We start from the raw sequence: 14,654 nt of genomic DNA, 5'->3' as shown, positions 1-14,654 counted from the left end.
TGCCTGGTTCTGCATTTATTACACTTCTCCACCTAGTTTTATACTTCAATCATCTCATTTTGTCTCATGCTCCACTATGTCATCACTTCTCCCCCTGCTTCCCCTTCCCCTCTCCTCTCTCTCTCTCTCTACCCCCTCCCTCCCACCACGCCCCCTCTCACCCCGCCAGCCTAATCGTGGAATCCCTGTCAATCCAGACCGAGAGCATCACTGTAACGGCGTCTCCCATTGGTCGCCTGCCGCCCATGTAACCAATCAGACCGCGGCTACCATGGTGGAAGGAATAAATACAAGATGGCTCCTCATATAAAGCCAGGTATCTGGCTTCTCCGCGGCCACGATAAAATATCGCCTTTAATTCGGTTTAACCGGCGCACCGGCTTCCGCTGTGGCCCTGAAGAGTGATTAACCCTTCGGTACCCGGGAATAAAGAGAATACGGCTGGCTGGGTGTGGCCAGTGGCGATGTGGGCGGTTTAGCCGGCGCCATGCAGTAGATGCATCTGCTGTCCGGAGGCAGAGGCGGGTCTAAGCCTGGAATCTAGGCCCCGGCTCTCTCACGGCCCTCAGCCCCCCTGCCTAGGACGGCCCGGCTTACCCCGCGGCCCAGTGTGTGCCCCTGTGGGGGACGGGACTCGTCGGTTCGCCATGGCCGTGTCCAGGTTGGTATGAACCCGGCAGAGTAGGGGTCACACCACGCTGATAACCATACAGTGCTTGTACCCATAAATACCAACTCAGTGCTTTCTCATGGCACCAGAACCAGCTGTGACAGAAACCAAAGGTCTCCCATGTGCCAGCTACCACAGCATGCCCCCCTTTCTATAGAGCACCCTTCTACCTATAGGGCAATCACCCTCCACAATAACTGTATATGTGCTTAGTTATCACATTACAGTACAGGGAGTTGTGTATTAGATGACTGTGTCAGTGGCTGCTTATCTACCACAAATACCTTTTTGGTTCTGTAAGGCCTGGTTTCTGGTTACAGAGACACCTCAATGCCATGCTGCTTATTATACAGGACTAATAGTGAGTGTGGATGCTGTCCTCATGTTCTCCTTGCCAAATGATCATTTGCTATAGACTGCAGATGTCTGTATAAGGGCTGCACCTAATGTTATGGTGATTTTTTTTTTTATCTATAGTTAATCTGTGTTTATGTTGCAGCTGAAGAGGGCATCGAGCTGTTCTGGTAGTTCCTGTTGCTAGGGGAAGATCTGTACCACAGTTTAAATTCTGTTCTCTTGGCTGTTTTTGTATTTTAGACTTTGTGACAGTTGCACAGGTGTCCCTTTTATCCTACCTATCCTTCCTGCTCACTGTGTGTTACTGTAGTATTGAGCTTTAATGGCTGATTGTTTTTATTTTTGTCATCTAAGTAACGTTCTTTGAGACAAATGTGTTACTCTTAGCATTCAATCAGCCACAATACAATAGGTGAGAAAATGACAAGCCTGTAAAAATGAAAGCGTAAAATCCCCTGTTTTGTCTGCTCAATTTCAGTGTGTGCCCATGTTCATCGTTAACCTCGACTTTATATTCTTTTAAAAAGTGTTTCCTATATGTAAGTAACCAAACTAAATTGTTTATTTTTTTCTTGATTTGGGTCAGGAGAGAGAAGTTTCTATAAACAGATGTTTTTGAACATGCACACATTCATCTGATGTTTGTTGCATATGATTGTTCTGTTTGTTGTATTTCATGTTCCAAATATACTTTTTCAGAGATGGTTAGTTTGGCTTAAAAAGTATTTTATTTTTGTGCCTCTCTCTTACTCTGGCTTTCGTTGTACATTTGCTGCATACAGAAAGCAAAATAACATCCCAAGAGATGCATTATGACTTTGGAAGGCTTGACTTTAGCTCATGGTGAATGTTGCTGTCAGTTGCTAATTATGTATGCAAATCAATAGCTTATATTTAGTACCAGCTTTTCAGTGATGCCTTTTTAATTGCTAAGCTTGCTTAATGGTACATGTATGAACTATGCAAGACACATTTGTTTATAGTCTTTCTAAAACAACACTTAAATTTTAGCAATTACACAGCAGTATTAAGGGCTGGGACACTTGGTTATTTATTTTTTTCCTATCAAAGTTACAGAACCTGAAACTACAGTTCCAAAATTGCATGGGTTTTTTCTGTGCTGGCCAATAATTCAGTTGTTTTGAATGCATAGACATCTCTTAGAAACATCTTAATGCAGTGCAATTTTAGACTGAAATCTGTCAGAATGTTTATTTGCTGCAACAAACTTGCCTTCCAGTATTGAGGGGTTAACTGTTTTGGGAGGTCTGTAAATTGTTGAAATAAAAAATAAATAGATTGCATGGGAAGAGGTATGTTAGAGTGGAGGGTGGGAATGTGAGAACTCAGTGTGTTTTCAAACTGAATAGATTCATGTCTGCAGAAACTGATAGGTTACAAACTGTTTAAACCTATGCTTGGTTTTTCATCACAAGTAAAGGTAACCTATCCAGGATAACACATTTAGTACTTGTAGAAGGTATTTACACATTTATAGCTAGTTTATTATTGCCAGTAAAGAATAAAACCTGTTCATGGGAACCTTGGGCGGAGACGTTCAAACTGCTCCTGACTTGCACTGATGATATCTACTAGGACTGAATTAGGCTGTCTGCAGGTTGGATTGATGGTTCTGTATTTCTGTCTCTAGACATACTAGAAAGGTAGGTAAAAAAAACACATGGTAAGTCAATGAGGGCAGACAATTAGCATGTCTCTAGCCAGAATTTCAAAGGTGGGGTTTAATCCTTCAAACTTTTTCATTGTGGGTTGACACTATTTGATATAAACCTCTTATGACAGAACTCCAACAAAATTAACAAGCATTAGGAACAAACAATTTCTAAGACAAAAAAAAAGCTCAGAGAAATGACCCACCTTTTCTGCCTTATATCTCGCAGGGCTGGGTAGGTAGTGAGGAGGACCATTTTTAAACCGAATTAGCTAGCTCTATAGTGTCTAGTGTGTTAAGTTTAGTCTCACCAGACAGTATGTTAGTGAGTCTGGCAGCGAATTAAAGTGCAGCTGATTCATTCTGATTTGTTACCAGACTGTCTCACCAATAACTCCACCCCCAAAAAGAGGCCTGGGCATTCTATGCCTGCGGCCAGTACAGGTCAGATATAGAGGGACTCAAAGATGTTTGTAAGGAATGAAAATTTTCATGGGGGAGCAAAAGGCCAAGGACTAGTATAGGGCTTTGAGCCCCCCCCCCTTTTTTTTTTTCTTGCATTTGTTCTCATTTTGCAACAGTGACTGTAGATGGACAAAGACTTCCAATCCTATGTTCATTTTTGTCAGTGTTTCAGTGGTTGGCCAGAAAGATATTTATACATTATTAAATAAATATTATTACCAATTAGTACAATAGCTGTTAGAAAGATAAATTCAGTTGTTCATCTTAAAAATTTTCATTTTTCATAGTCCTTAACCTAGTTTTTATTCAGATTTATTTGACAGCCTAATGTCATTTGATTGGGAGTATTTTTAAATCTATAGTCATTGCCTCACAGGTTATGGTATTTGCTATAAATTTAAATTGCTATATTTCATGGTTGTTACTGGACACAGTAAAAGTAAAGTGAATAGTTGTTCATCAATACAGGTTATTTATTAAATGTTTATGAATGCAACACTTTTTTTGATAAAATTGAAATAAACAATTCAATCTGTATTAAATCTATACTAAGGCACTCTATATATTACAGAACATTTGGTAGCTAAACTAAGACAATCTATCATTTAAAAAAAATCACAAATTTAGAACAGATACCGTGACTTCAGAAAGTAGCATGAAGGCTTTTCTATAGAAGTTCATTGGGGGGCAAAACAGTCTTTGCCCACCCAACTGAAATCATGGGGGGGGGGGGGGCGCAACTGCCCCCCTGGTTCCTACACCCCCTGCCCACTATACTCTGGCACCAGTGTGAATTCTTTTAGTCACCCAAGTTTCAGACGTTTGTTGCATCCAGACCTATGACAATGTAAAAACAGATCATAAGACACTCACTGCATTATTTATAGTGGAGGGTTCTAACCTACACCTATAAACACCATGAGTTTCTTCTAACAAATCGCAAATATCTTTATTTTTTTTTATAAGGTAAAAATTTAAAAAGGGAAGTTAACTTCATGGTTTGGGTGTGTCCCCCCCTTCCTTATTTATGCTTTTGAGCTCTATCTTTCTCCCAAATATGACCTGGATCATTGCCAAATTTTGTAATGCCAGAAAATCTAGTAATATAGGTGAGATGTGAGAACTATTTGTTATTAGAATGTGGATGGGTGTAGTAATTAGTTTTAGTAAAGTGTTTAAAAGCAACTCCTTTTTTCTTTTTTTTATCTTTTTTTTTTTTTTTTTTTTTTTTTTTTTTTTTCTTCATAAGAATATATTTAGTGTGGAACAAAGGCAGGAAAGAAGCTTTTGTAGAAGGCGGAACAATGTTCTATAAAGGTTTATAAGGAAGTAAACATCTCTGGATTTTTATGCGGTGTAAGATGAAATTATGTGACTTTCTTGCTAGTTTGACTTCTTGCTTGCTAAACAACTTTTTCAAAGCACCTAAACATGTGTCAAAATAGTCCTCATTTCGCTTTTCTTGTTGGTAAAATAATAAAAAAAAAAATCTTTTTTTTTTTTTTTTAAAACGGTTCCTTGTCTTGACTTTGGTACTTACAGCACAGTTTTTTTTGTTTTGTTTTTTGTTTTAATTAAATTGCAGATTATTTGACCTTTTTCTAGATGGAAGCTAACATTAATAACTCTTTTTAGTTGGTAGAGCACAGATTCATTGTAGTCCATAGGAAACCATGTTACAAAACAAGCCATGGAAATTGCTTGGCTACAAGTTGTCTATGTCGTCCAGGTCTATAAACGGCATTCAACAAGCACTACCAAGTATAGTTTTATTCTGGCCTCCATAGAACTAGAATCTGTGTAATTCCACACTCCAATCATTTTTTGAGTTAACTACAGGAGTGCACACATTCTATTCAGTGCCTTTTTATACTGTGACATGTAGCTCTGCAATGTCCTATACACCTGTATCCTGGTTATGTCTTGTGGTACTCTGTAAAACACAGAAACCTAATGCAAGGCATGTTGTACTTTGGTGTGCCTTGAGTGCCATATGTGTAGGTAGTAGCACTGTCACAAGGATGTTTGTATAGCTTTCAGAAAATATAGTGTGGGTGTGTGACTTGTGAATTAAAAATTCCCAGCCTGTTGGTTCTGATGGCAAGACAAAAAAATCAAATATTTATTTAAAAAATGCATCTTCTTGATGTTACAGGAATCAAGTCCTGCTTTTAAGTGACAACCCATACTGCATTTTTGATCATACCTTAGGGTATATTTTGTTGTGCCAATTAGGAAGTCCATTCATGGTGAGAATGTACTAGATTTTAGATTTGCGAGCAGGGCCCTTCTATTACTTTCTCCCTTTAATACCTAGTCTCGTTTATTACTGTTTGTTCCCAACTGTAAAATGCTGGTGCTATATAAATGTTAATGTCTGGCAGGCTCTTACTCTGCTCTCCTGCTCATAATGTGCAGTTCTCATTTTGTTCTTAAATCTATAAAAGGATTTGTGATGCCTAATTCACTGCTGGGTTATTCTTCATAAGCGCTAAACAGCCTTTTCCAAGCGAATTACATTTGGCATCTAAGTTTTCATTGCACTCTTACTGAGACAAACTGCATTGACAGTTGTTGCACACTGACCTGGGACAAGAAGCATTGAAAATAATCTAATGCAAATGTATAAAGTCTTTTCACATGCTCTTGGCTTGTGTTAGACACACCTTACACGCAGAGCTGTAACACCAATGGGTATGTAGCATTAAGGCAGGAAAGTGTGTGTGTGTGTTTTTGTAGTAGGCTGGTAATGATGCAGTGTCTGTGAGAAGGAAGGCATTTTAATCAAAATTTATGAAAGCTGGTCCTGGAAATGTTTATTGTCCAAAATAAATGTGCATTAATTGTAATTATTTGCCTGAAATATTCCTTGGTGATTTTTACGCTACCCAAAACTAATTTGTATTTGATTGTACACCTGCAAGTCATGTCCGAATTCCAGTCTTTTTTTAATTCATGACTGGGCAAATAATGGTCGTCGTGGGACACTCTAAAGTGATTTCTGGCGACCAAAACTGACATCTTCGAGATTTCAACCCGTTTTTCTCTACTCATCTTAGAAAACATACCTATTATCTACCCCATTGTGAGGAAGCTTAAGGATTAAGGAAGTGTCCTATTGTTTTAATTTGTTAACATTTTGTTTATATAGCACCAGCAGGCTTGGCAGTGCTACTGTGAACACTGTATATTTAAAGGACTGCTATACCTAGGGTTAGATTGTAAAAAATGGAACGGCCACAAGATACTATGCTGCAGTTTCTTATTTTAGTGAAATATCCGCTCACTTTTTCCCGCGCCCCTTAGAGACGCAAGCAAATGATAAAAATGTGCAGCTGTGATGTTCCGGGCAACATTGTGGGAAAATGAATCTGCCCCCTAAAGTGCAAATAACACTCAAATGTAGATGGAAAGGTTTTGGTATCTTATCAGAGCTAGATATATTTAGATTAAGCTGTTTATGTAAGATATTTTCCTCTATTGTCTAGTAATCCCATTATAGGACATGGCAGGTAGCCTAAAATACCTGTTAAATTAAGCTAGGTACCTACTACAGGCTTTTCACCCGACTATCGTGTCAATCACACGATAAACGACTGTTGGGTCCCATATTGCATTGATGTGTATTCTCCCATGATAATGTTTTATCGCACCAAACATTGTTTTGTTTGATTTTATAACCTGAGTGAAATTCTCTATAATCAATGAAACAATGTTGGGCAGATTCTGCAGTGTGTATGCACTCACAACCAGCGGTGTAGGCAGATCTCTATAGATCTTAGAGTCACCATCCTTTCAGATGGTTATACCTTCAGATCTGTGCTCTTTATCTGTCCTATAGTGTAAGTGTGGGCAGCACAGTGGCCTAGTGGTTAGCACATCTGCCTCACAGCACTGGGGTCATGAGTTCAATTCCCAACCATGGCCTTATCTGTGTGGAGTTTGTATGTTCTCCCTGTGTTTGCGTGGGTTTCCTCCGGGTGCTCCGGTTTCCTCCCACACTCCAAAAACATACTGGTAGGTTAATTGGCTGAAATCAAATTGACCCTAGTCTCTCCCTCTCTGTCTGTGTGTGAGTGTGTGTCTATAGTAGGGAATTTAGACTGTAAGCTCCAATGGGGCAGGGACTGATGTGAGTGAGTTCTCTGTACAGCGCTGCGGAATTAGTGGCGCTATATAAATAAATGATGATGATGATGAAGTGTGTACACATGAATCGGCATGCTGATCAGGACTGTCAGTCATTGGCAAAATTATTAAAGATATCGCATCGGGTAAAATTTTTCTGCAGTGTACCTAACTTTAGATGGGCTTGCACTTGCTAATGGTTAAGCTCAGTACGCAAAACAGAAAATTACTGCAGATGGGATTTCTATAATGATTTTACCAACGACTGAAAGTGAGCCCGGTACGCATGCAGATTTATGTGTACACACCTACACTATTTACCTTTAAATCTGTGCTCTTCATCTGTCATAACCATCTGCTGAAAGATTGTGACTCTGTGGAGATCTGCCTACACTGCTGGTCGTGTGTTCGTACACACTTCCACATTTGTCCGACTTCATTCCATTGCAGACAGTGACTTTAAGTCAAATTATGAAATCGAATACAATACACTTTGGTACAATTAAACATGATCGTGGAGAGTACACAATAGTGTGATATCAGACAGTTGTTTATCGTGATTGGCACAATAATTGGTTGAAAAACCTGTAGTGTGTACCCAGCTACAGTTGTTAATGAAAAGTGCAATGCTTCAAGTTGTGTCCCGGTATGGCACTATGTAAATGTTAGTAGTTGTGTGTAGGACAACATTTTTTTTTTAATTATTTAGTGGGCATTTTTAAAGGCACTACCTCAAATTTCCCTATCCATCTTGCAGTGTAGTAAGTTTATTTGTAGAGATTATCATTTACCAGCGAGTGTTTGTCTGCCATAATCCCACTATCTTTAGCAGTCTCCTAATGTTACTAATGTGCACAGTGGTTGGCACTCCTGCCTCACAGCACTGGGGTCATGAGTTTGTTTCCTGAACAAAGGCCTTGTCCTAGAGCAGGCATGTCAAACTCAAAACCCCAATGTTCGCCCCCTGTTTGCGTGGGTTTTCTTTGGGTGCTCAGGTGTCCTTCCTCACCTTAAAAACATACCAGTAGGTCATTTGGCTGTTGACAAATTTAACCCTTCTTTGTGTGTGTTAGGAAATTTAGACTGTAAGCTCCAGTGGGGCAAGGACTGATGTGAATTACAAATATTCTCTGTGCACTGCTGTGGAATTGGTGGTGCTATATAAGTTGATATTCCTCATACTACAACATTGTATGGCCTAGTGACAGAAATCAGGACTCAATTTTGAGTCTGGTCTGGAATATTCCAAAAGTAAGAGCTTCCAAGTGGAGGAATATACCACTCCCTATATTTGATTATGGTTTTTTGTACATCCCCTGATAGACACAGTAAACATAGATTTACATTGACATATACATCCCCCGATAATACAACCTTTTTGAGTGTGACCAGTAGTTCTATGTATAGTATGTGGTCTGGCCATTTAGGTGACGTGACTGTTAAGTAGCTTAGACTGTACATGATTAGACTGGTCAAACCACATGCATACAAAGTGCATTGAAAATATAGCTGACATCACAATCAATGATCTACATGTGAGTGCCCTTTCTCTGTGTACACGTTATAGTATAATACTGCATACATCTGTGCATTAGGGTGAGTAGACATGGTCCGTGCCACGTACATGCAGTTATATCACTACCTGCACAACTGAGCTGTGGTATGTGATTGAAGGAGAAAAAGGAAAATATGGGTCTGTTGGATATGATACTCAAAACAGGCTATGTTGTGCACCAAATCAGATGTGTAAATGTACCAGTGAGCATACAAGTTGACACTGTTAAAGACAAACTCCAGAAAGTGTTTAAACTTCGTACAACTGTCCATAGGCACAGTTTTTTTTTTTTTTTTTCTACCAAAGCAAAGTCAGACAGAGGGAACACTCTGGTCTCATCGTCACAAACAGGCTGTGGGTATGCCACTTCCTCTAACAGCTTCTCCACCCTATCACAGCGCATACTCCAGCTTTATAAACCTTCAGACAAACCTACAGGATGAGCTCACATCTTACATGGCTCCGCTTGCAGTATAGGTCTCTCTGTAATGAAGTCATGCTTGTCACCAAGGCACCCACTATTGCTACTATCCTCTACTCGACACACTGCAAAACCCTATATCCTTTTGTTCTATTTCTTCCCAAGTATGTCTGTAAGGTGTTCCACACATCTGTGCCTGTAATGAGTCACCCTTATCTGTCTTGTATATTCCATGCAAACCAATTTTATGTGTGGACTGTGCCCCTACCCCCCCCCCCCCCCCCCCCCAAATGTCTCTTCTTGTCAGTACAGAACACTCAAATGCCAACTCTAATATGTAAGGATAATTTACATAAATACACACATGCACAATACATACTAGCAAAAATCTCAAAGAACACAAACACATGGTCACATGCTGTACTCTACTCCTTTTTAAATAAATTCTCATAACTACGTTTGGGTTGTTTCTGTGCTTTATGGCTAAAAGCATCAATCTCTAAAGATGATACCACCAGATTGAGCAAGTGTAATGGCGAAGGCATTATTGCAAACATCATGGAATGAAACATTCAAAAGTAGACTTAACATCTTCACGTATTGAATATATTACGGTGTTCTAGTGTCTTCAAGTCCTGTAGTGTGTGTGAGTATTGGTTTTTGAGGTTGCCTAGCTTTTATTTAGTAAATGTAATTTATTTTAATTTTATGATGGCTGGTGCTAAATAATTATCTAGAAGAGGGCACGAGTTAGTAACTGGTTGCTTTTGGGCTTTACTATGAAATTTGGATTTCTCAATCCTGCATCACCAGTACATTCATAACCTTATTTCAGTAAGGCTCTTTAGAAGTGGTTTCACTATGTGTTAACATTTCTGGATATTGACTTAATACATAAGTGTAAACAGCTGTGAAGGTATTGTTCTGTCACCTTCTGATGTCTCTAGTCGTCATAGATATTTTACACTAGAACACTGGCACAAACCAGCCAACCTAATAAAATGCAAAATATTTGTCATAAAATTGCTGTACATGTGTAATTCCCTGTAATACACCCCCCTGCTCTGAACTCTGTTCGGAATCCACTCTGACTTGTCATATCCTTGTTATACACTAGGATGTGCATTATTTGTATATGTATGCTGAGCATGGCTGGGTCATAAACCTTGGCTGTTGATGAAAACATTTGCTCTTTTGTTGCAATATCAATCTTCCAATAAAACCTCTCCAAACCACAGATCAAAGGTAGTGCTGACATGTGGCATCCTCCTTACCAACCCTCCACTTTTCTTATAATAGTCCTGCAATGTAGATGAGCAGTGTGTGTTTATCTAAACTAAACGCTGGAAAAAAAATTGCCTCTTATTTTTCAGTGAGTATTTTGTCTTTTATGGATCTACTTTTCATGAGCAGGTGTTTACTTTGTAACTGAAACAAATCATTCTACACTTTATAACTCTTGTTTCCGAAAGCAAATGGTCTGTGTAATGTTGGCGCCTACGTCAACTATAGCCGGATACCTAGCAGCAGCCTCTTGGTGATTTTCCCCTCCCTCCTCGATGGTTACAGGTTGATCATATAAAAGTGACCTTTTACATCTGCTTATTTGCCCAAACAAAAGTGGATTAAATTTAACCCTAAACGGGTTTTCTGTAAATCTTGTCCAGCGTTTTTCTTTGAAGGAGTTACGAATTCATATCTTTACCTTTTGTTTATAAAGCACCAGTATATTACACAGGGCTGTACAAGGAATATTTTAATGATTTACTTCCCTGACCAATTGGAGCTTAATTACAGGCTAAATTTACTATCGCACAAACATGCTCTAGGGTCTTCTTTGTTTTTTTTTTGTTTTTTTTTGTCAGCGCCCGATTAACCTACTGTGTTTTTTTTTTTTTTGGGGACTGTGGCAGGAAAATTGAGCAAACCCACATACAACCTCCACACAGAGCGCAGATCAGAATCTAACTCGTGGCCCCAGCACACTGTGGCAGCAGCGCGAACCACTGTGCAGCTAAAAACTAACGAAGAAAAAAAGCTAAATTTATTGATGGGACACGTTGAGTTATAAGCTCATGTGGTATGATATAGAATGGATATATAATAGTACTAGAACGGCAATGGGCTACAGAGTTGGCCCCCTGTTCCTTCCAGGTTTATAGCGTGTAACGTTTTATTTAAAATGATGACTAATGGTTATTAGAGTGTAGGTGTCTCTTTGGTGGGGAATAATAATAGAACTTTGCCTCTTTTTGGGTGACTGGCTGCTTGAACCATCCACCAGAATAGATTGGCCCTAACAATACTTGTAGACCTCCCAAACTGATCAGTTTTCATGTGGGTTTTCTTATTTTTCCCTAACAGTAACTATTATGTGAAGCTTCCTTAAGGCATCAGAGGTGGGGTTTAGGATAACATAATTTGGCTGAGAGTCAACCCTCCTGAATTTCCAATTATTTTCCAATAATTTCCAATTATTTTCTTGTGATTGATCCTTCAGTGTATAACTTGTGTATACAGACCAAGGGGAAGGTTCCTGGTTTAAGTAAGTGATGCTTATATAAAGGGAGAGTAGCCAACCTGCAGTTGTACTTGAATCAGTTAAGATCATGTAAGTGAAGAGTGCAGTGGCAGCTCAGTTCCACTTAAAGCATTGCATTTCTTTGCTTGCCAAGATGAGGAAAAGTGGCTAATTAACTCCTTTTTAGTAGATGCAGAGAAGTTGTGTGCGGAATGTTAAAATTGTCACTAATTTTGATTTTAGCATCACGGTGTGCAGGACCACAGTTTCTCCAACTCTTGTGCAGCAGCTAGGTCTCACTTTGCAATAACTTATTGTGTTCACTCATGTTGCTTAACTCAGACTGCCAGGAGTGTAGACACTAAATATTAAGCAGAATGTGAAAGATGGTTGTGGGTTTTTGTCTTCCAGGGCCCCAGATAGGACGAGGGCACAGAGCCGTGTGCCCACATCCTAACTAGTCTTTGTATGTTCACGTATGTTTTGAACTGAGGGGAAGGTCTCTGTTCCTTTGAGAATGGTTATCTATATTTTATTCATTTTTAGCAATTTGTAAAGAATAACTTTTGGCTACAAGACTAATTAAACACTAAATGGCAACCACCCTGATGTCCTTTTTATATTTATAACAAATTTAAAAGTTTACATTAAATGTCTTGCATTTTTCCTGTAGGTTAGACCGCCTCTTCATTTTACTGGACACCGGGACAACTCCAGTTACCAGGAAAGCAGCCGCACAGCAGCTTGGTGAAGTGGTCAAACTCCACCCTCATGAGCTTAACAACTTGTTATCTAAAGTGAGTCATTATTACCTTATGTTTAACTGTCCAGACATACAGTGTGCTTTCTCTAACATGGCTTGTTTCTATGCGATAAGGTCTTGATCTACCTGCGTAGTCCAAACTGGGATGCACGGATTGCAGCTGGACAGGCTGTGGAAGCTATTGTAAAAAATGTCCCAAGGTGGAATCCAGCAATCAGGCTGAAGAGAGGTACTAATCCTTTATAACAGCGCTCTATATTGCACTACAATTCATGTTTAAAACGTATCCTAATCAATATAGTTCTTTTTTGAAGCATAAGGGGTAGTAATTGTTCCAACTTCTGCTGGAGATCTTGCGGTGTAGCCAACCTCATGGCTTGCCCATGTATACAAAACAAGCGTGTTCCAGCTTGTATTCTAGCGTACGTGGGCAAGATTGCTAGCCGTGAACTAATGGTCTTGCTTTACATTACTTCTTTTAAAGCACAAAAGGGTTTCTAGAAAAAAACCAGACTCTGCTATAAACAGGTGTGAGTACAATCTAATGGTTGTGGCAGGACCACATTAACATGAGACCATCCTCCTACAGGACTGGGGGGAATTCATTTGGAAGTGATGTCCACATCACCGCAATGCCTGGCTGTGCAAGTTACCGTATATTACGGTAAGGAATTTCTGCTCTTTTTTCAGCACACCCCTATGGAGTGTAAGGGGAGAAATGAGCAGAGGTACAAGACTACAGAGTGCCTTGGTGGGACCGACCGTTCCTGAGGCACTCCACAGCACATTGCTTCCAATTGAATTTCCTGCTCTGTCCGCTGATCTTCGTGGCTCTGGCAGCACGTCTCATTGACTCCAGAGAGCAGGATTGGAAGTTTAAATATAAATCTTTCTGCAGCTACAAATGCTTTTACAGCCATGGCTCTTGGGAAGCCTGTTTAGAATTTGAATCTCTCATAAGGATTAATATTGACTTTCATTTTTAGAGGCTGGTTCAGAGTGTTCAAACGATGACTCTTCAACATCCGACAGACTGAGCTTTGACAGGTTTGATATATCGAGACTGCTAAAACATGGCGCCTCTCTCCTGGGCTCGGCGGGTGTTGAATTTGAAGTGCAAGATGACAAATCGGGTATGCCATTCATAGTGATATTGTATTATTTAGTCATTTTCCTGATTAGAATATACAGTTGACAAGCTTGCTTTGATTCTGACTAAAATGTATTTCTAAATCATTGTCTATAGTGTGGTGGCACAAACCTGCTAGATAGGCGAGTAAGCAGGTGGGAGTAGCCTCTCGTACAAACTAGTTCATGGATTGTCTTAAATTACATTGTTCTTGTACAGTTGTATGCTCTTACCAGAGACATTTAAAGGCCATCTCAAAATGAAGACATGCAGACAAGACTGTATGATGCACCTTGGCCAGCTCTGTACTTTGGCTTTATGTAGACGGATTTGTTTAAATTCGGCATAGACTTGGTGCAGGTGTCATCGGGAGAGAATAGTTGATATAAATATATAAATACAGCTAGTTGATAAGCACACAGCAATGAGCATTCACACCTTTTATAGTGGGTCTATTATCTGAGGTTTTGTTGGTGTAAGGTATTTGAAATCTCTGATAATATGATCTATCCTATAGGGATAGGCACCCAGCAGCTGTTTCTTCCATTGGGGAGGTTAACCCCTTATGTGCTCCTCATATGTGTACTTGGCAAGGGGAAAGGGTCTAGTTCCCATACTGCACATATATACAAGACTGCTGATCCTGTCTATTGAGCAGTATCTGTTCATTTTTGTGACCTCTTCCTCTCCACCCATTAGGGTTTGCCTTTGCCATCCTATAGTTAGGAATTGAAGTGTGCTCTGTGAGCAAATGACAAATTATTTCTGACTGGACACGTTATATGGAGATAATAGGAATTTGATTGTAGGTCACTTGAATCATGTAGTAATTATTGAATCTTTTGTAGTTCAATGTTTGTTTGTTTTTTTTTTAGTATCATGTTTTTAAATTGTGGGTTTTAATAGACTTGTATAAATAGAAAATTAATAAGCCCACTCAACCAGTACCATAAGGTTCAGGGTACCAGCTGTA

The 14,654-nt window shown here is 39.5% G+C and overlaps 1 protein-coding gene across 2 annotated transcripts in view; it reads left to right on the top strand.

Moving 5' to 3' along the window:
- The first annotated feature begins 268 nt into the window (after nucleotides 1-268).
- The window catches only part of BTAF1 (B-TFIID TATA-box binding protein associated factor 1), a 59,588-nt gene continuing 45,202 nt past the window's right edge, over nucleotides 269-14,654 (top strand). For both annotated transcript variants that reach the window (XM_075216164.1, XM_075216163.1), the window contains exons 1-4: nucleotides 269-661; nucleotides 12,463-12,586; nucleotides 12,667-12,781; nucleotides 13,539-13,685. In XM_075216164.1, coding sequence (XP_075072265.1) covers nucleotides 648-661; nucleotides 12,463-12,586; nucleotides 12,667-12,781; nucleotides 13,539-13,685 — 400 coding nt within the window. In that variant the 5' untranslated portion in view covers nucleotides 269-647. The remainder of the gene's footprint in view (nucleotides 662-12,462; nucleotides 12,587-12,666; nucleotides 12,782-13,538; nucleotides 13,686-14,654) is intronic.

The sequence above is a fragment of the Mixophyes fleayi genome, chromosome 6, assembly GCF_038048845.1.
Source record: "Mixophyes fleayi isolate aMixFle1 chromosome 6, aMixFle1.hap1, whole genome shotgun sequence".
Taxonomy (NCBI): Eukaryota; Metazoa; Chordata; class Amphibia; order Anura; family Limnodynastidae; genus Mixophyes; species Mixophyes fleayi.
This window is presented reverse-complemented; position numbering and strand designations above follow the sequence as displayed.